General features: G+C 36.2%; 1 protein-coding gene across 5 annotated transcripts in view; it reads left to right on the top strand.

The window, feature by feature from the left end:
- The window catches only part of NOL4 (nucleolar protein 4), a gene marked incomplete at both ends in the record, with an annotated part of 302,349 nt that overhangs the window by 76,657 nt on the left and 201,992 nt on the right, over positions 1-23,700 (top strand). For all 5 annotated transcript variants that reach the window (XM_084251768.1, XM_084251767.1, XM_084251765.1 and 2 more), the window contains 2 exons: positions 21,728-21,839; positions 22,686-22,798. In XM_084251768.1, the coding sequence (XP_084107894.1) occupies positions 21,728-21,839; positions 22,686-22,798 (225 nt within the window). The remainder of the gene's footprint in view (positions 1-21,727; positions 21,840-22,685; positions 22,799-23,700) is intronic.

Here is a 23,700-nt window from a genome sequence, read left to right as displayed (position 1 = left end):
GAGGTTACTAGAGGGGGTGAGAGGTGGGGGTGGGATAAACTGGGGGAGGAACCCAGTGGTCTGTGGTAAATTTTAGGACTGAGAGTGCCTTGCTGGTGGCTGTGATGTGGTGGGTGACTTTCATTTGAGGAGGTGTGAACCTTGAACCTGTTCCTTTAACTCATGTACAGTGTGGTAAACCAATGTTACCTCAATAATATTTTTTTCTGAAAAGTTTAAAAACTGGGCCTCTTAAAAATTTGATATAAAAACAATTTTTATTTCCAGGGACACACAATATAAAAATGACATATACAGATTTCTACATTCCTACTCTGAAGTTAAAACGGACACTATTCTATCAGGTCTAGAACAATTAAACTTCAAATGTTAGTTACCATAATTTTTGTCCTTTCTATAAATATCTTTTTGTTCATCATCTCTGTCGCTGAATCAGATATTTTAGCTTGCACCATTTTCCTGCTAGTTATATACAAATTCCCAGAATTCTTGTCAACTTATAAGATTAATGAGCAAAATTTTTAGCCATTGTGTCATAAAAAATACCACTAAAATCAAATTCAAGAATTTCAAGATAATTTGTTTGACATCTTTTTGGTTTAGTCCATAGTATAAAGTGAGACAGCTCCATAAAACAAAGGGGCTATATTTAATTTTTTTTCAAACTGAAGAAATTAGAGCAAAGGTAATAGTATATAAAGGTTATTACTTGCTAATAGTGATGTGAGGGTTATTACTAGCAACCAAAGTGCTATTTTCTTGGTACAAGTAATGTTTAAAGTTAGGGGATGCTGGGCCTCCCCTGGTGGCGCAGCGGTTGAGTGCTGGGTTGCGAGGCTGCCCGCAACCTCTGCAGCGCCAGTTCGATCCCTGGCCACGGGTGAGGGTCCCATAAAAAAAAAAATAAATAAATAAAGTTAGGGGATGCATCTTGCACCCTTATTTTTAATTTTTTTTATTGAGGTGACATTGATTTTATCATTATTTAAGTTTCTGGTTTTGTTCCTTTAAAAGGAGATTGACTGTGAAACATAGTATAGAGGTAGATTTTGATTCCATTAACATCTAGAGAGTTTTCCTGTAAATAAATGGTGATAAAAATAATAATGAAAAAGCTCTGTAGTTATCATACTTCACATTTCCAAGAGTTAATATAGCAACCTCTAAAACACAAATAACAATATAAACTAATGTTAACACAATAAAAAAATTTAAAAATTGGTAAAAAAATTCCAACCACAGAAGAAAGGTTATAAAAGTGAATGTCAAGTTTCAGATGATTTTCAATGCTTTCTAGTTTATTAAAAATACTGCAGTAGTGGCGCCGGTTCGATCCCCGGCTGCTCCCCGGCCACTGGAGGAAGATCCCACATGGTGCGCAGACCTCTCCTGCCGCCCGCTGCTCCCCTCAGCAGTGTACTTCAGTCCCTCTGCCTGCTCTGCTCCCCACTCTGGCTCTGGTGAATTCTCTCACCCTCCCGTGCTTCTGACTGTACCCAGTGCATGTATAAACAAAACAAACAAACAAATATAATAAATAAATAAAAACATGCCTCTATAAAAAAAAAAAAGTTTAAAAAAAAAATACTGCAGTGATCTAAAGTATTGTGCACTAGCACTCCTGAAGTTATAACATGACTTCAACCTGCAACAAAACAGATATGACTACATCTCAGTTACTCTTACTCTTGAGTGGAACAGGCTAATTTTGCCTCATAGCTCATTTGTTTGTTTATATTTTTCTCCTGCATTTTTTGGATAGATGTAAGTCACCATGTGAACATCTGTGTTGCATAGCTCCTATTGTCTGACATACCGTTTTATGGAATTTTCTGTCTTATACTGTTGAAATAGAGGATTATCTATCTAGCTCTTGGATAGGACCAGGAAAGTTTTGTTCTCCAAATACAGTTAGTTCCCTTCTCTATCTCAATGCCTTTAGTTTAACAATTAAATTCAATTTATTTGTATTAAACCATTGACCATATATCTCTCTATGTGAATTTGAAATATTCTTGGTGGGGCCGCCCCTGGTGGTGCAGGTGGTTGAGGGCAGCACTGTGAAGCTGTTTGCAGCCTCTGCAGCACCGGTTAGATCCCCGCTGGCCAGCGAGGGTCCCACATGGCTTGGTAGACCTCTCCTGTCTCGCCCTCAGCTCCCCTCAGCAGTGTATTTTGTCAGTCTGCCTGTTCTGTTCCTTGCTCTGTCTCTGGTGAATCCTCTCACCCTCCCAAGCATCTGGTCTGTACCCCTGATCTTGTAATTGTACCCCGGATCTTGTATAATGAATAAATCTAGCAGTCAATGACACTTTCATGACAATTTTACAGATTTGCTGTCTCCCGTACTCACTGAGTTAGGCTCAACAATAGAGAAGTATACCAAAAGGGAATGTGGAATATGTCATAGATAAATCTACCAATGTCACAAGTAGCGTAACAGCTATCTTATTTTTTGTGTGAATCCTAGTGTGACATCACACCTTTGGCAGGTGTCAGATAATTAGAAGTTAAGAACTCATGTCATTAGATGAGGATGAAAAGCTCTACAGACCTCATTTGAAAATCTTTTCCAGAAAGGCGGAATTATTTCTTTTAACGAAATATTTTTAAATGAGACTATTGCTTTGAAACACATATAAAGCAATAGACTGAAAATATGAAATTTCCAGAGACCTCTATCTAGTTGTAATTCAGTAATAGGATATAAAAGTGTCATGTGCTTTTGTCTTTTCTCACTTTTACTGTTTCAAATTTTCCCCTTACTTGCCACAGTTCTAAGTGCATGGATAGAGTGTTACTGAAGCTAGGGGTTGAGGGAAATATTTTCTGGGGCTTGAAATTAGTTTTATTCCTATAAGCCAAGTCATTTTCTTTGACCTAATTAAAAAAGAAATCAGAGTAAAACAATACACCAAATAAAAAAATAAAGGTCCGAGACCGGGTGTGCAGGGGAGCACGTCCCCTGCACCTGCATTTTGCAGCAGGGACCTTTCTTGCTGGAGACTGTGTGAACCCAGCAGAAGGCTCACCGAGGAGACAGAGGTAAGCTGGGAGGCTTGCCCATGCCAGGTGCCTTCTAGCCTGCAGTTCCAGCCCAGAGGGGAGCAGCACCCACCACTGGGGCAGACCGGGCGTGCAGGGGAGCACATTCCAGCATCGCCATTTTGTAGCAGGGACCTTTCTTTGCTGGAGACTGTGTGAACCCAGCAGAAGGCTCACCGAGGAGCCAGAGGTAAGCTGGGAGGCTTGCCCATGCCGGGCGCCTTCTAGCCTGCAGTCCCAGCCCAGAGGGGAGCAGCACCCACCACTGGGGCAGACCGGGCGTGCAGGGGAGTGCGTCCCCTGCACTGGCATTTTGCAGCAGGGACCTTTCTTGCTGGAGACTGTGTGAACCCAGCAGAAGGCTCACCAAGGAGACAGAGGTAAGCTGGGAGGCTTTCCCATGCCGGGCACCTTCTAGCCTGCAGTTCCAGCCCAGAGGGGAGCAGCACCCACCACTGGGGCAGACCGGGCGTGCAGGGGAGCACGTTCCAGCATCGCCATTTTGCAGCAGGGAACTTTCTTTGCTGGAGACTTGTGAACCCAGCAGAAGTTCCCCAGAGGAGCCACTGGTGAGCTGGGAAGGTCGCCCAAGATGCCGGCCAGTACCAGCAACACAGTGTCACAAGGAATACGGCAAATTAGAAAACAGGCAGTAGGGAGTAGAAAAACCACATGCAACCCAGCGACTCCTCAGCAAAAAAACACACCGCAAAAAGAAAACCATCTACCAGATTGCAACAACAGTAACTTGGAAGAACTTCTGAGCCTTCCAGATAGAGAATTTAAAATTGCTGTGATTAAAAAACTGACAGAAGTCATAAAGGAAAACAATGATAAGGGGAAAATAATTAATGACCAGAAAAATGAAATTGAGTCCCTAAAGAGGGAAGTAAAAAAAATGCAGGAGATCAAAGAATTAATGGAGACGCTAAAGAACTCTGGGAAAAGCAATGAAAGCAGAATAGATGAAATGGAAGAACGAATAAGTACTCTTGAAGACACAGAAATAAAAAGAACTAAAACAGAAAAGGAAGGAGAAGTACGAAGGAAAAAGACCGAAGAAAGACTTCGGGAACTATCTGACTCCATGAGGAAAGGAAATATAAGAGTTATAGGAATCCCAGAAGGAGAGGAGAGAGATGTAGGAACAGAGAAAATATTCAAGGATATAATTGAAAAGAACTTCCCAAACGCGAAGAAGGAGCAGAAAATTGATATACAAGAAGTAAGAAGAACACCAAACTTCCATGACGAAAGGAAAAATACAGCAAGACACATAATAGTAAAGCTCCCAAGAATCCAAGACAAGGAAAAAATAATGAAACTGACAAGAGGGAAGAAACAGATAACATTCAAAGGGAAACCAATCAGACTGACATCAGACTTCTCTGAAGAAACACTACGGGCAAGGAGAGAGTGGAGGGACATAGTCAACAGACTCCAAGAAAACAGATGCCAACCAAGAATACTCTATCCCGCAAAGCTCTCCTTCCTCTATGAAGAAAGAATAAGGACCTTCTCAGACAAACAGAAACTCTGGAATTTTATTACGACTAAACCCCCACTCCAAAAAATACTACAAGGAGTCCTAAAGCCAGAACCTCAGAGAGACGAATAACAACAAAAGAAGGCCAAAGAAAGTTATTAAAAGAATAAATAAATAAAATCAAAGGAAAGACAAACACAATGGCAAATACAGATGCTAACATATCAATACTAACTCTAAATGTAAATGGACTAAACTCTTCAATAAAAAGACACAGTTGCAGGCTGGATTAAGAAACAAAACCCAACCTTTCGCTGTCTCCAGGAAACACATTTAGCTGCAAAAGATAAAAATAGACTCAAAGATAAAGGATGGAAAACAATTCTACAAGCAAATGGACCAAAAAAGAAGGCAGGCACAGCTATACTCATATCAGATAAAACAGATTTCAAACTTAAAAAGATAAAAAGAGACCCCAGTGGTCATTACATTATGATCAAGAGGACAATACTTCAAGAAGAAATAACACTCATTAACATATATTCACCAAACGAAGGAGCACCAAAATATATCAGACAACTATTGGCATCTCTGAAAACAGACATCAGAGAAAACACATACGTAGTGGGAGACTTCAACACACCACTATCAACAATGGATAGATCAACAAGACAAAAAATAAGTAAAGACACTAAAGCTCTAAATAAGGATCTAGAGTGCTTGGGCTTAACAGACATATATAGAACACTAAACCCAAAAAAATCTGAGTATACATTTTTCTCAAGCGCACACGGATCATTCTCTAGGATTGATTATATACTGGGGCACAAGACAAACATCAACAGATACACCAAGATTGAAATCATACCAACCATCTTTTCTGACCATGAAGGCATCAAACTAGAAATAAACTATAAAAAAGAAGGCAAGTTACTCTCCTACCTCGTGTAGATTGAAACCCACACTGCTGGAAGTCCACTGGACTAAAGAGGAGATAAAAGAAGAAATTAAAAAATTCTTTGAATTGAATGACAAGGAGGACACCAATTTCCTAAATGTATGGGATGCAGCAAAAGCAGTAATAAGAGGAAAATATATAGCAATAGATGCTCACATCAAGAAACAAGAAAGAACTCAAAGAAACAACCTAATCTCAAAGCTCAAAGATCTAGAAAAAGAACAACAAAAAACCCCAAAACCAGTAGAAGAAAATAAATAATAAAAACCAAAGCAGAAATAAATGAAATCGAAACTAAAAAAACAATCTAAAAGATCAATGAAACCAAGAGCTGGTTCTTCGAAAAAATCAATAAAATAGATAAACCCCTAGCCAGGCTCACAAGGGCAAAAAGTGAGAAAGCACAAATAAATAGGATAATAAATGAAAGAGGAGAAATCATAATGGACACAGCAGAAATCAAAAAAATAATTAATAACTACTATGAACAGTTATATGGAAACAAGTTCAACAATCTAGAGGAGATGGACAAATTCCTACAACTCTACAATCACACAAAGCTTGATAAAGAAGAAATAGAACACCTAAACAGACCAATTACAATTAGCGAAATTGAAATGGTAATCAAAAACCTCCCCAAAAACAAAAGCCCAGGACCTGATGGATTTACAAATGAATTCTACCAAACATTCAGAGACGAATTGGTGCCTATCCTTCACAAACTCTTCCAAAAAATTGAGAAGGAAGGTATAATACCTAACACGTTCTATGAAGCCAACATTACACTAATACCAAAAACGAACAAGGACAACACAAAAAAGAAAACTATAGGCCAATCTCCCTAATGAACACTGATGCAAAAATCCTCAATAAAATTTTAGCTATCAGAATCCAACAGTGTATCCATAAGATAATTCACCACGACCAAGTAGGATTCATTCCAGGGACACAAGGATGGTTCAACATCCGAAAATCAATCAACGTAATCCAACACATCGACAAAAAGAAATATAAAAACCATATGATAATATCAGTAGATGCCGAGAAAGCTTTCGACAAAGTGCAACACCCATTCATGATAAAAGCCCTTGAAATTCTTGGGATACAAGGAACGTACCTCAGCATCATAAAGGCCATATACGACAAGCCAACAGCCAGTATCATTCTCAATGGTGAAAAGCTGAAAGCATTTCCATTAAGATCTGGAACAAGACAAGGATGTCCACTCTCACCACTGCTTTTTAATATAATACTGGAAGTCCTAGCTAGAGCAATAAGACAAGAGAAAGACATACAAGGAATCCAAATAGGAAAAGAAGAAGTCAAACGATCACTATTTGCAGATGATATGATAATATACATAGAGAACCCCAAAAACTCCATAGAAAAACTAATTCAATCAGTTCAGCAAAGTGGCAGGATACAAAATCAACATGCAAAAGTCAGAAGGCTTCCTATACACTAACAATAAATCTGAAGAAGAAGAAATGAAAAAAAAAAATCCCCTTTATTATCGAAACAAAAAAGTCAAATACTTGGGAATTAATCTAACAAAAGAGGTAAAGGACCTTTACAAAGAAAACTATAAAACACTGTTAAAAGAAATAGAAGAAGATACAAAGAAATGGAAAGACATCCCCTGCTCATGGATTGGAAGAATAAACATTATTAAAATGGCCATCCTACCAAAAGCAATATACCGATTCAATGCTATTCCAATCAAAATTTCAATGTTATTCTTCAAAGAAATAGAACAATTATTGATGAAATTCATATGGAATCACCAAAAACCCCGAATAGCCAAAGCTCTCCTGAAAAAAAAAAGAAGGGAATGGAAGCATCACACTCCCAGATTTCAGGCTATACTACAAAGCCATAATCTTCAAAACTGCATGTTATTGGAACAAGAACAGACATACAGACCAATGGAATCGAATAGAAAATCCAGAAATAAACCCACAGATTTATGGTCAACTAATATTTGACAAAGGAGCAAAGAATATGCATTGGAGCAAAGAAAGTCTGTTCAATAAATGGTGCTGGGAAAACTGGGTCGCTACATGCAAAAGAATGAAGCTTGACTACTACCTCACACCATACACAAAAACCAACTCAAAATGGATTAAAGAACTAGACATTAGATCTGAAACCATAAAATACATAGAAGGAAATATAGGCAAAACACTACGTGATTTGCACATCAAAGACATCTTTACAGACACATCACCCAAAGCAGTGATAGTGAAGGCAAAGATAAACAGCTGGGACTACATCAAATTAAAGAGCTTCTGCACATCAAAAGAGACAATAACCAAAACAAAGAGAAACCCCACCAACTGGGAGAACATTTTTGCACACAGCACTAATGATAAAGGATTGATCACAAAAATCTGCAAAGAGCTGATGAGACTCAACAACAACAAAGAAAATAATCCAGTCAAAAAATGGGCAGAAGAGTTAAAAAGAAACTTCTCTGAAGAGGAAATGCAAATGGCCAGCATGCATATGAAAAAATGTTCAACATCACTTGTAATCAGGGAAATGCAAATCAAAACTACCATGAGATACCATCTTACACCAGTGAGAATGGCACATATTAAAAAAACTAGCAACAACAAATGTTGGCGAGGTTGTGGAGAAAAAGGAACTCTTCTGCACTGTTGGTGGGAGTGTAAACGGGTCCAACCACTATGGAGAGCTGTGTGGAGATTTCTGGACCTACTAAACATAGAGTTTCCATATGATCCAGCAATTCTACTCCTAGGTATTTACCCAAAGGACACAGAAACATCAATTCCAAAGAGCACCTGCACCCTTATGATTATAGCAGTGCTATTTACAATAACTAAGCTTTGGAAACAGCCCAAATGCCCCAAAATAGATGACTGGATCAAGAAGATGTGGTACATATACACCATGGAATATTACTCAGCATTCAAAAAAGATAAATACATGCAATTTGCAGCAACATGAATGGCACTGGAAGGGATCATGCTCAGCGAAATAAGCCAGAAAGAAAATGAAAAATACCGGATGGTCTCACTCATAGCAGGAATCTAGAAAACTTAAGTAAGGGACCAGTAAAGTGAATAACTATAAGAAAGTGAAAATCAAAATCAACAAAAAACTATGAACCAGAGACACTTTAGGGGGGGTGGGTGGAGGGAGGGGAGGGATTGGGATCAAAATTGGGGGGTTTGAAATTGTATGGGGAATATAAAAATAAAATTTATTATAAAAAAAAAAGAGGTCACTACATCACCAGGTTTGTCTGGGCAGCAAGCAGGCTAAGACTTGGGGCTATGGAGCACAGAGCTGTGTGTGCCTGAGGTATGGGCTTACCCATGAGCACAGAGGTGCTCATTACAGATGAGATAGCAGAATCCAAAAATTGATAGTTCTTCAGTTCACATGATGGTTCTCCCCTATGAACAATTGGCCTTAAAATTAGTATTACAACCAGATGGTCTCACTCATAGCAGGAATTTAGAAAACCTAAATAAGAGACCAAGAAAAAGACTAATCAATATGAAGTAAAAATCAAAATCAACAAGCTATTATAAACCAGAGACATACTATGGGGGGGGGGAGGGAGGGGGGGGAAAGGAAGGTCTAGAGTCAAAATAACGGGAGGGGTGCAATTGTATGGGGAATATAATCAAAATGAAAATGCATATATTATGCAAAGATGAAAAAAGATGTAAGAATTATATAAAATAAAATATTTAAATAAAAAAATAAAGGTCCTTGCCTTTTTTTCAGATGCCCTTGTTTATTTTATTTTATTATTGCAAACCAGAGTAGTAGACATAAACAATTACTATAGCTATCAAATGGCGATAGGAAAGAAACTTAACATTATCTTAAATCCAAATGTCGTTTGTAGACCTTTTTAAATGTTGAACTGAGTTATGCTGTGATGACAGCATAGTAAGTTAGGGATCTACAGGTATGTAGTAAGTTAGGGATCTACAGGTATGTTTTCTAATTAGTTTCTTAGATAGTTTGAATATAAATCATTGCTCAATTATATGGATATTTTAAAGTATTCTTGCACTTCCTTTTACTTGTTTTCTTTTCTATGGCCAGAGTAGATGTTTAAAAAACCTCAGGGTGCCCAATGATGGGTTACCATGTCCATTTTTCACGTCACTGTGTTGCATAGCTTAGTAAAATGCCTGGTTTATGGTAAGTACCATAAGTGCTTGTTGATGGCATACAGTCATCCTGTCTGTGAAATCTTCACCTTTTTGATACCAACTAAATAGTATGAATTTGTTACTATTTATAGAAATAAGGAAATAATATCACAGCTCTAGTTCAGGACTATAAAGATTATGCATGCCATAACTCAGGTTTACATCAAACATTGCCCTGGATTTGTCCAGTTTTGGAAGCTTTGGATAAGGTGAAAAAAAAAATTAACAGAGATATTTCCCATTTGCTTTCCAGGCAAAAATTTAATGCTCCATTATAGAATGCTATCGTCCTTGAGGCAGGACATAAACATGTTATTTATTCTTCTATGCACTGGGTTATTTTCATCATATTCACACCTACCCATATATTCCACACACATCTATAGGTTGCAAGTGATATCTGAATATTGAAAACAACCATTAAAGTTAAACATGGTACACTTACTATTAAATCTAGTTTTATGTTAGAAGAGTTTTGCTGTTTTGATATTTAAAAATACTCACGTTAGTGAAACTAAATGTATAAAACATCTCAGAAGGAAAAAATAATCAGTGGTAATTGGAGTTATTAAATAACAATCACAAACAAAAGAATAGAGTATTTCCATTCATCAAAATTGATTTACTTCTCATAAAGTTGTAGTCAGAGTTATCAAAGTGTACAGAATAGTGCATATCCTTTAAATTCAGAAGCTACTTTTTGGTAATAGAAATGATCAAAATATATGAGCTCACCTAAGCTAGTTTACTACCAACTAATTTCACAATCTCTGTCGTTAATAATTTTTTTATTTAAACAGCAATGTTCCAGTTAATAGATTTATTCCTTAAAAGGCATTTAACCTTTTGGAGAGACCTCATTAACTCTTTGTGTCCAGCCTACTAAATCGCTACGTTAGTGCACCCTTGTGGTGAAAATGAGCCAATGCAGTTTTAAAAATTACTCAATATGATTAATGTCCGGAGCATTAGATTCTCAGATGTAGAGGATTTTCCTGGACACTGTGATGATGTAATAAAATGATCTTGTATTTATTATAGTACATGCATGTGTCCACATATATAAATATTTTTGTATTTAATTCGGATAAAATATATTAGGAAGGAAGAATAAAGTGTGGAAGACTGGCATGAATTAGGACGAAAATGTTGCCAATTTTGATATCAGCTAGATTTGGGTTTAAATCCTGAGAAGTAAGTAATATGTGCGTTATTGTAGCACTTATTATTTTTAATATTTTTTTAAGATTTATTTATTTATTTATTTATACATACAAGCACTGGGTACAGTTAGAAGCGAGGGAGGGTGAGAGAATTCACCAAAGCCAGAGTGGGGAGCAGAACAGGCAGAGTGATAAAATACACTGCTGAGGGGAGCAGCGGAACCAGCAGGAGAGATCTGTTGTGCCATGTGGGACCCTCTTTGGCTGACCAGGGATCGAACCAACGCTGCAGAGGCTGCAGGCAGTTTCGCAGCCTAGCGCTCAACAGCTGCGCCACCAGGGGAGGCCCTATTTTTAATATTGTTTTGAGGCTCATAATTTATGTGAAGTTTTTAAGATAATCACTTCAAGTATGATATAATGAGGTAAATATGTACATACAATTTGTGAGGTGACAGGTGTTCTAAGTGGCTTTTTTCTAGAAACTAGATAATGAAAGGTATATTTCTTTCCTTGTATCATATTTGCTCTTCAATTGCCTATGAATAATCCATGATTTTATGCATGACTTTCCCATATTTTAGTTTATTATTCAACAGCTTTATCTGCAACAATTTTAGTGATTTCAAGGTAATTAAAAAGAAACCAGTCTTATTATTATTTTAGTGATTTCATTATAATTAAAAAGAAACCAGTTTTATTATTGTATGTTTATTGTACACCCCATCCTGCCCTTGACCCTCGTTTTTGTGAGATATGCTTTCCCAGTCAACAGGTAGAAATCAGAAAAGAAGGGAATCCTGAAAGAAACTGGTACTACCAAGACCTAGCTGTTGCTTCTGAGAATTTGAAATTTGGACCAAGAAATTTCTATCCTAGTGTGTTTTTTCTCTTCAGCAGAGAACACATAGACATGATATCTTTTGTTATATGTACCCATTAGTTATATAATTATTGGTATAGTCTTGAAGGGATATTCCTCAGTAGGCACTACAGGCTTTTTGGAGAGAATGTTGACATTGTGCCAACTACTCCAAGTCATTTAATATCCTAACTTCTCAGTGCTAATTTCCAGCAGCACAAACCCCATTTATAGTGATTAACAAAATGTCCTCTAGTTTTAAGTCACCTCCAGAATGCAGTAAAAAGCCCAGCTGGATAGATATTTCTTAAAAGAAACTATCCAGTTTTCTACTTGATATCTTAGAAAAATGTTTTCATTATTTACCAGCCATTGTGCAATTCAATAATTCACACAAAGAATTATGTACTCGTGGCACATAATTCTCATTTCATAGATTCGACTTTGCCTGCACAAGCATATGAAGTACAGTACAATGAAGTCTACCCTTTTCATTTTCTTCCAATTTCCCCTATATTGGCTAATTCTTGCCTACTTTGGGCAACTGCAGCAACTACATCCCTGGCTACCTATATCAAAAGAAGTGGTAGCTCCTCACTAAGGAGTACGGTGTGATAAAAGAAAACTTTAACAGAGGTAGTTACCAAGGCGCCTAAGAGAGCCTGTATATGCCAATGAATTCTAGACCAGAAAGGTTGAATTCTAATTGTTGTACCCTAACCCTAGCAAAATATTATAGTATGCACAACCTTTAGGAAAAATTAAGCAAGAAAGTAAATCTCCCACATTTCCCACAAGTATAATTATATTATTTCAGTGTAGTTCTTCATACTGCAAGTATTTTTATAAGTATTTGCTTTTCTGAGTCCTTTTATTTACATGCAATATTTAGAGATTTTCTTTATTTTACTATTAGGGAGCATGTATGAAGAAATACGTTTTCAGTCTCCATCTGCTCCCTTTTATTTATATGGTAAAAAGAAAATTCTGTGATGACAATCTTTTTTTAGAAGACAAATATTCTAATAAAAGAAGTGACACCAAAATAGTATCCATAACTCTAGGGGTATAATTGTTACAGGGAAAGTATGTCCTGAACAAATTCCACACAGGTTTTGTGGACTCCACCCCCACTCCAGACCAAAGCCATCAAGATACCAGGAACTACAGATCCCATCATCATGGAAGGGAGGGTTGTCGGGACCTGAGGGTGGAGTTAAGCAGCCAGGTTTGGTAAATAAGGCATGTGGGCCTTGGCGGGGCCTCTTGGCCTCTGGACTCTTGGCTTGACTTATTTTCGGGGAGAATTTTGATAACTTTTAATTTCCTTACTTATATTTGAAACCTGTTCAGGTTTTTCTATTTCTTCTTCTTTTGGTCTTGGAAGACTTTATATTGTTAGAATTTATGTATTTCGGACCTCCCTTGTGGCGCAGCGGGTTGAGCGCCGTGCTGTGAAGCTGTCCGCAGCCTCTGCAGTGTGAGTTTGATCCCTGGCCGGTCTGCAAGAATCCTACATGGTGCAGCAGACCTCTCCTGTCTCGTCTGCTGCTCTCCTCAGCAGTGTATATCTGTCATCTGCCTATTCTGCTCCCTGCTCTGTCTCTGGTGAATCCTTTTACCCTCCCGCACCTGTGGCCTGTACCCCAGTTCTTGTATAAAAATAAATAAATCTTTAAAAAAGAATTTGTCTATTTCTTTTAGGTTATTCAAATTACATAAAAAAGTTCATAGTCATTTCTTATGATCCTCTGCATTTCTGAGATGTATGTGATAACTTTTTCATGTTTTATTCTATTTATTAGCGTTTTCTCCTTTTTATTCTTATTAAGTCTAAATAGAGGTTCGTCTATTTTGTTTATCTTTTAAAAAACAGTTCTTGGTTCCATTGATCTTTTGAACTTTTAAATTTTTACTTCCTTTTTTTCTGCTCTCATTTTTATTATGTCATTTCTTTTAGTGGATTTTGGTTTCATTTGTAATTCCTATTCAAGTTACTTAAGGTAGAAGATTCATACCTCACCATAATAAAGACCTCTACAATTTAACATAGTATTAAAATTCCTAGCTAGATCAATTAGATAAGAAAAAGCCATAAAAGATTCCCAAATTGGAAAAGAAATAAAACTATTACTATTTTCAGATGACATGATTTCATACACCTACAACCCTAAAGACTCCACTAAAAAAAAAATTGTAAGAATGAATCAATGCAGAAAAGTGTCAGGTGACAAAATCAATATATGACAATTGTGTTACCAAAAACAAACAATCTAGAAAAAGAAATCAAGAAAATAATCCCATTTATCATCAGATGAGAAAGAATTAAATATATAGGAATAAACTTAATAAAAGAAAAGAAAGACCTGTATAATTAAAACTATGATATTGTTTAAAAGAAATAGAAGACACAAAGAAATGGGAAAACATATTCCTTTTGCACACACTGCAGGATTAACATTGTAAAAATGGCCAATTAACCAAAATGATATATAGATTCAATGCAATCCCACTGAAATTGCCTTGGCATTTTTCAAAGAAATAGAACAAACATTACTGAAATTTATAGGGAACTACAAAAGTCTCTGACTAGACTAAACAATACTGACAACAAAGAACAGAGGCCTCACACTCCCAGACTCCAAATTATACTACAAATCTGTAGTTAAAAAACAAAACAAAACAAAAACCCAGTATGATTTGGGAATATAGACACATAGATCAATGGAATATGGATAGTTTATTAATAAGAATTCAAGAATATAAAATGGAAAAAGAAAAGTCTCTTCAACAGGTGGTGTTGGGAAAACTGGACAGTCATATGCAAAGAATATGAAACTACAGCCCTATCTCACACCACACTCTGAAATAATATATATATTTTATTTTTTATATAATTGTTCATTTTTAAACAATATTTGCTTCCCCCCACCCCCTCAGGTGTAGTTCCCATAGAGTTTCCTTCACCAATGCACCCGTGCACCGTCACCTCAGTCCCCTGTGCTCCTCCCTCCTTCTGATCCCTCTCCACCCTCCTCCCCTGCAGGATGTCTCTGATTTGTAATTGTCCATTTTCGCTTTGTTGTATTTTGTATTGTTACTATTTTTTTACACTGATGTCTTATGGGGTTCCCCTATATTCCTGCTATAAGTGAAACCATCCGTTTTTTTTTCTTTTTCCTTCTGGCTTATTTCACTGAGCATAATTCCTTCTAGTTCCATCATAAACTAATGCCATGCACAGCAACATGGTTGGAACTAGAAGGACCAGCCACACTCCGAAATAAATGCAACATGTATTAAAAATTTCAATGTATGACATGAAACCATAAAAATGCAAAGAAGAAAATCTAGGCAAAACACTCCATGACATTGGCTTTATAGATATCTCTGCTGACTCCAGTGTCAGGAGAATCATAAGTAAAAATTAAAAATGGGCCTATGTTAAAAGCTTTTTTCAATGTAAGACTATTATCAAAATGAAAAGACAGCCTACCTAAAGGGAGAAAATAACTGTACATCATACATCCAACAAAGAGCTAATATCCAAGACATATAAAGAACTCATTTACCTCAAAAAGAAAAAAACAATCCAATCAAAAAATGGGCAATCTAAAGAAAATTCATATGAGAAAAAGTTTGTTTCCAAAAGCAAACTTTTACATGAATATACTGTGTGATACTTGGTAAAACTGGTTTTTTAATATTCTTATTCCAGTAAAATAAAGCCATTATCATTAATCTCTGCATTCAACTTACAGAAAAAATGGCAAAGGTAATTTTTTTTAAATAGTATGACTACATCAACTTTAATTTACTCTAAACTTATGAAATGTAGCATACTAAGTCATCAAGCTGTGGAATAATGCAACTTACAATGAAATTCAGCCCTGCCTATACTTTTTCAAATTACTCATATTGAGTAACATTAATTCTGTTTCTTTTTTTTTTTTTGCTATAATGTTAGTAAACTTAGGAGAGAAGGTATTACTTGTTGATAAATCTTCTAATTTTGTTTTGTTTTGCTTCAAAAAGCCATTATTCTTATTCAGCAGTGTTATGTGATGTTCTATTTCAGATCATACATTATGTTCAAGTCTTAAATCAAGAATGACTACTAATGAATTTCTTTAACAATTAGACAGCCTGTTCCTTTAGAAATAAAGTATGTACATTTTTCTGATACATTCTATTAAAAGCAAAATTCCTGTGTCTGTAGTTCCTGGCTGTAAAATATTGTGGCATGATCACAAAGTCTTCACTTTAGCGATCACTTCTACTGGAACAGAGCAGATGGCCTGCTAATTTCCTCCAGGTGGAGCTCTGTATTGTTATTGCGAAGTCTGATGTGTTTCTTGTGGAACTTTGTCACCTGAGACAAGGTACAGAGCGGCTTGATTGCTCCTGTATTCAGAAGGGTCACCTCAAACCAGTTAGAGTTTTATACTTACAAAAACCCTCATACCAGGAACATTATAAATATTTTAGCATAATTAACCTTTACTTTGAGCTTAATATTCTAATTCTTTATGGATGAGACAAAAGATCTCTCTCTCTTTAAAAATTCTGTTAAGTAGGAGAGCTATAAAACATAATGAGTATAGGGATAGTCTTATGAAATCAGATTTTTATGTGAGTCCTGTGTTTTCTACTTGTTTGACAAATTACTAAATACTCTGAAACTTTGTTTCCTCATCTGTTAACCTGTTTCTTCTGTTAACAAATAGTAACCTATTTGTGGTATTGTTGGGAGGATTAAATGATAACAACCATGTAAAACTATTACTTAGCATTCATCCACTTATACAATATTCATTTAATAGAAAATATAAACATATGTATATCATTCAGGATGCATTTCATTCTGTGTAAAACAACCAAAGCAAGTAATCGTTGTCATAAAATTGAGAATCCAATTTCAAGAATGGTCAATTCTCGGGCCTCCCAGGTGGCGCAGCGGTTGAGCACTGGGTTGCGAAGCTGCCCGCAGCCTCTGCGGTGCGGGTTCAATCCCCGGCTGCTCCCCAGCCACCAGAGGAGGGTCCCACATGGTGCACAGACCTCTCCTGCTGCCCGCTGCTCCCCTCAGTAGTGTACTTCGGTCCTTCTGCCTGCTTTGCTCCCCGCTCTGGCTCTGGTGAATTCTCTCACCCTCCCGCGATTCTGACTGTACCCAGTGCATGTATAAACCAAACAAACAAACAAAACAAACAAATAAATAAAACATGCCTCTATAAAAAAAAATAAAATAAAAGAATGGTCAATTCTCTAAGAGCTTTGGGGACTAGCTTTAGATACATGCTGAGTATATTCAGGTCCTTCTATTTAAAATGCTCAGAAATGAAGCAGTTAAAAATAGTAGGAAGGGTACTTGTGAAATAGATAAAGCAAATAGCCTAGTTTTTATATTATTTTCTTGCTAATTTTGCTCTCAATTTGCAATATTTTGTGACTTGAGTTAAAGAGATAAACCTAGTCACAGGGCAAGTGGATAGCTTCAAGGATCAGAATAGAATGGGCAAAGACTGGGAAGATTAAGGAAGCCTCCAGAGATAAGAGCAACAAATTCCAAAGGGGAATAATATATATGAAATTTAGTGTACTGGTTCCTCTAGAAATGGAAAAAGTCAAGATTGTACAAATATATGTTGAAGGAAACTCGACAATACCTATGTTATTTACTGTAGTATAATCCCATAAAATGAGACAAACAAAGGATCAGACAAAACCAAGCCAATAACAAACCTGAGAAATCTGACTGTGAAATTGAGGCTATAAGATGGAGAGGGAGTACAAGAACCATAGTGGAGGCAGAGGGTACCTTGGTTGTGGGTGTGGTGTGGGGACATGCATCCTCTGAATCATATACAATGCAAACCAATGTTAACTCAATAAAAACAAATAATTTTTTAAAAACCCACATAGGGCCTCCCTGGCAGCCTAGGGGTTAAGCCTCAGCATTATCACCCCTATGAGATGGATCCCTGGCCAGGGAAGTACCCACGTGGCAGGGCAGACCTCTTTTGTCTCACCTGCTGCTCCCCTCAGCAGTGTATTTCAGTAGCTCTACCTATTCTGTGTTCTGCCCCCAATCTGTTTCTGGTGAATCCTCTCACCTCTGGCCTATTCCTCAGTTTTTCTATGCCAAAATAAACAAATAGTAAAAAAAATTAAAAACCTTCATAGAATGAGGACATGAAAGAAACATCCAGTTTTTAACCTAGAAATAGAGAAGTGATTAGATTTGAAACATGGATCAAGGAAATAGACATTAATGAATGATTACAGTATTTTGTATGATTAATTATAATGTTAGTAGAATGGTATTTAATGATTCCAAATATAAATGTTTCCATTTCTTAGGACTTTGATAAATTGATAGCCTAGAAGAACATGTCCTTGAGTTCTATCACCTTTTACGAACATTTATTTAAAGTTGATTTAGCATTTCAAACATTTACTTGGCAAATGGAAACAGAACTTTTCATGAAAGCCAGGCCATCAGCACATTTAGTCAGGTCTTAAGTTCAAAAGAGCTTTCATATGTAGCTTTCAGTGTTATCTGTGGATGGAATTACCAAGGGATACTTATAGGTTAAAAGACAAAATTTCATCATAGGGCTTTAATGTTAAATGTAATTATTCAAATGTACCATATTTTTGAATTTTTAAAGAATATTCATTTTTTTAAAATATTCTGAAAACCTCAACAGTGAGGGCTAACCAGAACTATTAATTTCAGAGAGGCCTGGGAGAAAATATTCTAGATTAAAAATAAATGAGCCTACCCCCTTTCTTTCATAGAAGGGGAAATGTCTCAGAAATTGTTAGGGGGGAAAGGATGTCCCAAAGCAAATTCCATATAGGCTTTGTGGACTCCACCCCCACCCAAGGTCAAAGCCAAAGACACTGGGAACTCCAAATCCCATCACCACCAAAGGGAAGGTGGCTGGGACCTGAGGGTGGGGTTAAGCAGCCAGGTGGATACAAAAGGCAGACACGTGGGCTTTGGGGGGCTCCATTTTTGGCTCTCCGCCAGCTCGCAGTGTCTGGCCAGCTCTGAGAGTGACTTTGGGTTTCCAGGTCGTCAGACCGGGTAGGACGCATTAAAGACTTTATTTCCCTATTTTCTCCCTGAGTTGTACATTTTCCTTATTTCCTTTTCTCTTGTAAATAAACCTTTTATTAACCCTTTTGTGTGTGTCTGTAGTATTCATAAGTCCTTTTAAAGCGCGCGGGTGAGGACCCACAGTCAGGAACCCGTTTAATATCGGGGTTGCTTTATAACAAAATGAGTGTGAGACTTGATTTCCAAGGAAAGGATCTCTTCACTTCTTGCCTAAGAAGACTCCATAATTTGTGCAGTGATCCTAAGATGGGAAAGAAAAGATATGAGGAGATGGGATGACTTGGAAAATGTCCCCATAAAATTGATTCTGAACACTAGGAAAATTACACTCAGATAAATGCTTTTATTCACTTCTGTAACATAGAGTAGCACGCCAAGTGCTATGTCCGAATACCACAACAGTGAAAAATGTGATAAAACACTTGCTAAAAAAATCTCTGCTATCAAGTGGGATTATATTATTTCTTACACATAAATACACCTAAACACAAATATATTTATGACCATTACAGGTGTTGTTTTTCAGGGGAAATTCTATTAAAAATGTAATATGATTAATTATGGTTCCCAGAAAAAAATTGATTTGGAGTTATGTAGTGCTAAAGTAAGTAATCCAATTAAGTTAGATTGATACAAATCTGCCTAGAAGGAATTCCTACACAAGTGCTTTATGAGCCCTGGGAAAGTGCAGATGATGAAGAGCATCAGGACCATGGACATCAATGCATGTTGTATGTTTTCAAGTCTACCACTTACCTATCTTTCTTAATGGGAGGTTTCTTTTGTATGTAAGTAGAGAAAAGATTGAGTAGAAGTCTTTTTTGAAAAATCAGTGGAATATTCTCTCTCCATTTGTTAATGAATACACTGCTCAGTCCTACTAGTTCCAATAGACTATGGCTCCACCTGAGTTAACATATAAAGTATCAGGACTGGGCAAGCATTCTTTTTTTCTGAGTCATTATAAAATAGGTTTTCAGAGAGTCAGAAACAAGAATGTCCAGCCAGATAAATAAGATCATTAGACTTATTCACAATACTATTGATAGTTCCCTCTTTAAAATATATAAGTAGGAATCAAATTCATGTGTATAATATACAGAGAAGGAGAAGGTAGAGAGTGGATGAGACTTTGAACTGTAAGTATATTTCCTTATCCAATAATATAAAATATGTTCATGAAACATGACAGAAGAAATTATTGTTTCCATCCTTAAAATTTCTTTGATCATATGAGGAAGTATTTTTTAAAAAAATCCTTAAATGTTAATTTACAAATAATATATACATTAAAGTCAAAGTCTCCTATTGCTGATCTTGCTGAAACTGAAATTTCATTACTTGTATCTACATCATTTATGGCAGATTTTAGTCATATGAGTTGTTCCTTCTCTTTGGTATCCTCATGGCTTCTTTTCCTTGAGAGTCAATGGGATAGACTAAGTGACACAAACTTATTTTAATATTAAATTCAGAAAAAAATACACTTTATAGGGCCTGCCCAGTGACGCAGGTGGTTGAGCATAGCGCTGTAAAGCTGTCCACAGCCTCTGTAGCGCGAGTTGGATCCTCACTGGCCCAGGAGAGACCCACATGGCACAGCAGACCTCTCCTGTCTTGCCCACTGCTCCCCTTAGCAGTGTTTTTCAGTCAATCTGCCTGTTCTGTTCCCTGCTTTGTCTCTGGTGAATCTGCTCACCTCCCGCACATGTGGCCTGTACCCTGGTTCTTGTATGCATAAATAAATAAATATTAAAAAAAATTTTGGATCTCAGTATTTGGAGTTTCCTCAATGTCATCCTTCTACAGAATAGATAAGCAGAAGTTGATCTGATCACCATTAATGGAATTGGTGCATATGTATATGCAATTGCACATGAGGTACTTATTTTCTTTTTCCATCAGTGCTCATAATGGCTATAGGTACCCTTGTGAAATAGTCTGTGGTACTAATGTCTAATATACAACTCATTTATTCCTCTTATAATCTCTTCATGTATCAGGATTAGTGCTCTGGTGGTATAATGCCCTCTGTCAGATTTCTTAGTATTAGTCCATGTCAGCTCTTATTTAGAGATATTTGACAATTAATTTTACCTCAGAAATTATTTGTTTTGATCAGGGACATTGTTTTGATCATGTTGCTAAAACATTAATGTTTAAAAAATTACTGCCAGTAGTATTGATTTATGTTTTGATTCTAGATCAATAATTCTGAAACTAGAAACTCTGTGCAGGGGATGAGAAAAACTTAACCCTGGTCATTAATGTGAACTGTTGTGGACATAAATTATGAGAAATTAACATAAAATAGCCAATGAAATATGTGGCCAAAATGTATTTCTATGTGTGTCATTTTCTGTGGAAGGTATGATTTAAGGTAGTAAATATGTGCAAGAGTTCTGTTATCTTTTATTCTCATTTAAACTGTTTTGAAAACAGCAATGAATAAATACTCATTAATGCAAAATCCAAATTTCATTGTTTCTACTTAAGGCTAAATTAAAAAATATGTAAAACTGATACAATTTTGGTGGTGCTAGTAGTAAGTTTAAACACAGTGTTGACAATTTTTAACTAAGTGAATCACTATAATATCTATACACTGTGATTATTTCTCCTAAAAGAAATACAGAAATACAAACATATCCATCCAGATGTGGCTTTTTTTTCCTCCACATCATGTTATTAGTTATTATTAAGAGACATGCAATCAAATTGGATAGATATTTCTTGAAATGATGCATGGTATGCAGTGCATGCTTTCATTGTGCTTCCTGCCATTATGGAATAATGCGTCTTATTTGGAAATACAATGATCATTTCTGTTAAATCTTGCTCAGTTAGCTTAAATAATAACACCTCTATTTTGTGAATCATTTCAGATTTCAGAGAGCTATGCCTTCCTACCAAGAGAAGCGGTGACACGATTTCTAATGAGCTGCTCAGAGTGCCAGAAAAGAATGCATTTAAACCCAGATGGAACAGATCATAAAGGTAGCCACAGTGTCAAACAGTGAGATTTAAAGCAATTTTATTCATAATGGCAATTTATATCTCCCATTTTTATAAAAATGTGGTAGACTGATACAGTTCAACAAGTCAGATCATCTCGTTGATTCAAGAAGTAGTCAGTGAATTTTGAATATCAACTCAAAAAGTAATTTGGTGCCCATTCTTAGAGAAAAGTCAGTTTCAACTGTGGCATATAACATTTTTTCAATAATAATATTTTAATTTTCACTTATTGTGTGTATTTCATGGTATTTTAGATATATTAAGCAAGGAAATGGATGTTCCATTCATTTCCATTTAAATATGCCCATTCCTATTTCTAAAAGTGATGAATAATATGGCATTTCACTGAAAGTTTTTTTGTGTGTGAAAATTGTAATTTGGATTCAACTTTCTTTAAAAATCACAATTATGCTAGATTCTTTCTGTGTGTTTGTGGATGGGTAGACTGGTAAAGAAAATTTAATGGAAAAAAGAGCATATTTCCATTTGAGTCAAGTAGTACATATGGAAAGTAAATGCACAAAAAAGGGGAAAATTCAGAAATACAAATAATTGTGCTAAATATCCATATTAGCTTCACTCATTATTACCCAGGTTATTAAAAAGGTCCCCTGTGGTAAGAAATAACTAGTTCATCTAGTGTTAATTTGTTAACTTTGTAGAGCCTTTCCAGTTATTTTGTCTATAAGTCATGCACAGTGCTACCCATCTCTTAACCTCTTGCTATCTAGAATCTTATCCCACTATGAACAAATTGGGTCATTCTGAAATTACAGGTAGAATGCAATATCACCTTCATTACCCATCAAAAATCTTTTATTACAGATAATGGAAAACCTCCCACTTTGGTGACCAGCATGATTGACTACAACATGCCAATTACCATGGCGTATATGAAGCACATGAAGCTGCAGCTGCTAAACTCACAGCAAGATGAGGTAACATGGTCACATCTGCATTTCTATCACTTGCAAGTTGAAATGAAATTTGATAACCATGACAATCATATTAAGTATGATGGCATTTTGAAGATGGTAATTTATTTTTTTAATGAAAGAGATATCACCAGGATTGCACAGATTCAGATACAGGCAGAAACTTCTAGTTCTTAATAGAAATTCCAGCCAATACATCTAACTTTGGAACTATGTAGAAATTTGTTTAACCCCAGAAAGTTTCATTTTCCTCACAGACCACCACTGAGCTTGTTAAAACACCAGAAAGCTTAGGGGAAGTGTACCAAATGAGTGAGTGTCAAAAAAATTTTTTTTTAATTTAATTTTAAATTTTTATGTAGAAGAACTAGGGTATAAGCCGGAGGTGCAGGTAGTGAGAAGATTCACCAGAGACAGAATGGGGAGAAGCAGGTGGATCTACTTAAATATTCTGTTGAAGGGAGCAACAGGTGAGACAGGAGAGTTATGCTGTGCCTGATGTGGGTTAGCTCCCTGGCCAGGGATAAAAGTATCATTTCTCCACCATTTAATTCTTACATATACTTTAAAGTTATTCCTTAGTTAACCACTATTTTATATAATTGTCTACTTGTCTGCATTTTCTAGGGAAAACTTGTGTTGAATCTTTTTTACCTTTATTTTATCAAATTATATGGATTGAGGTAAAGTTGGTTTACATCATTGTATCTTTGAGGGTTATAGGTTTAAACCACTACAAATGTAAATATTCACCCCATGATCACCAGCAGTGTTCTTAATTAGAGATAATTTTGTTTTAAATCATTTCATTGAATTTGTATATAAAAAAAAAGTGATGAATTTGGTGGTAGGTATTAAATAGTAAATGCATGTTTGTGAGACATTCTCTTTTAATTCTCTTTTAA

The sequence above is a fragment of the Talpa europaea genome (assembly GCF_964194135.1).
Source record: "Talpa europaea genome assembly, chromosome: 13".
Taxonomy (NCBI): Eukaryota; Metazoa; Chordata; class Mammalia; order Eulipotyphla; family Talpidae; genus Talpa; species Talpa europaea.
This window is presented reverse-complemented; position numbering and strand designations above follow the sequence as displayed.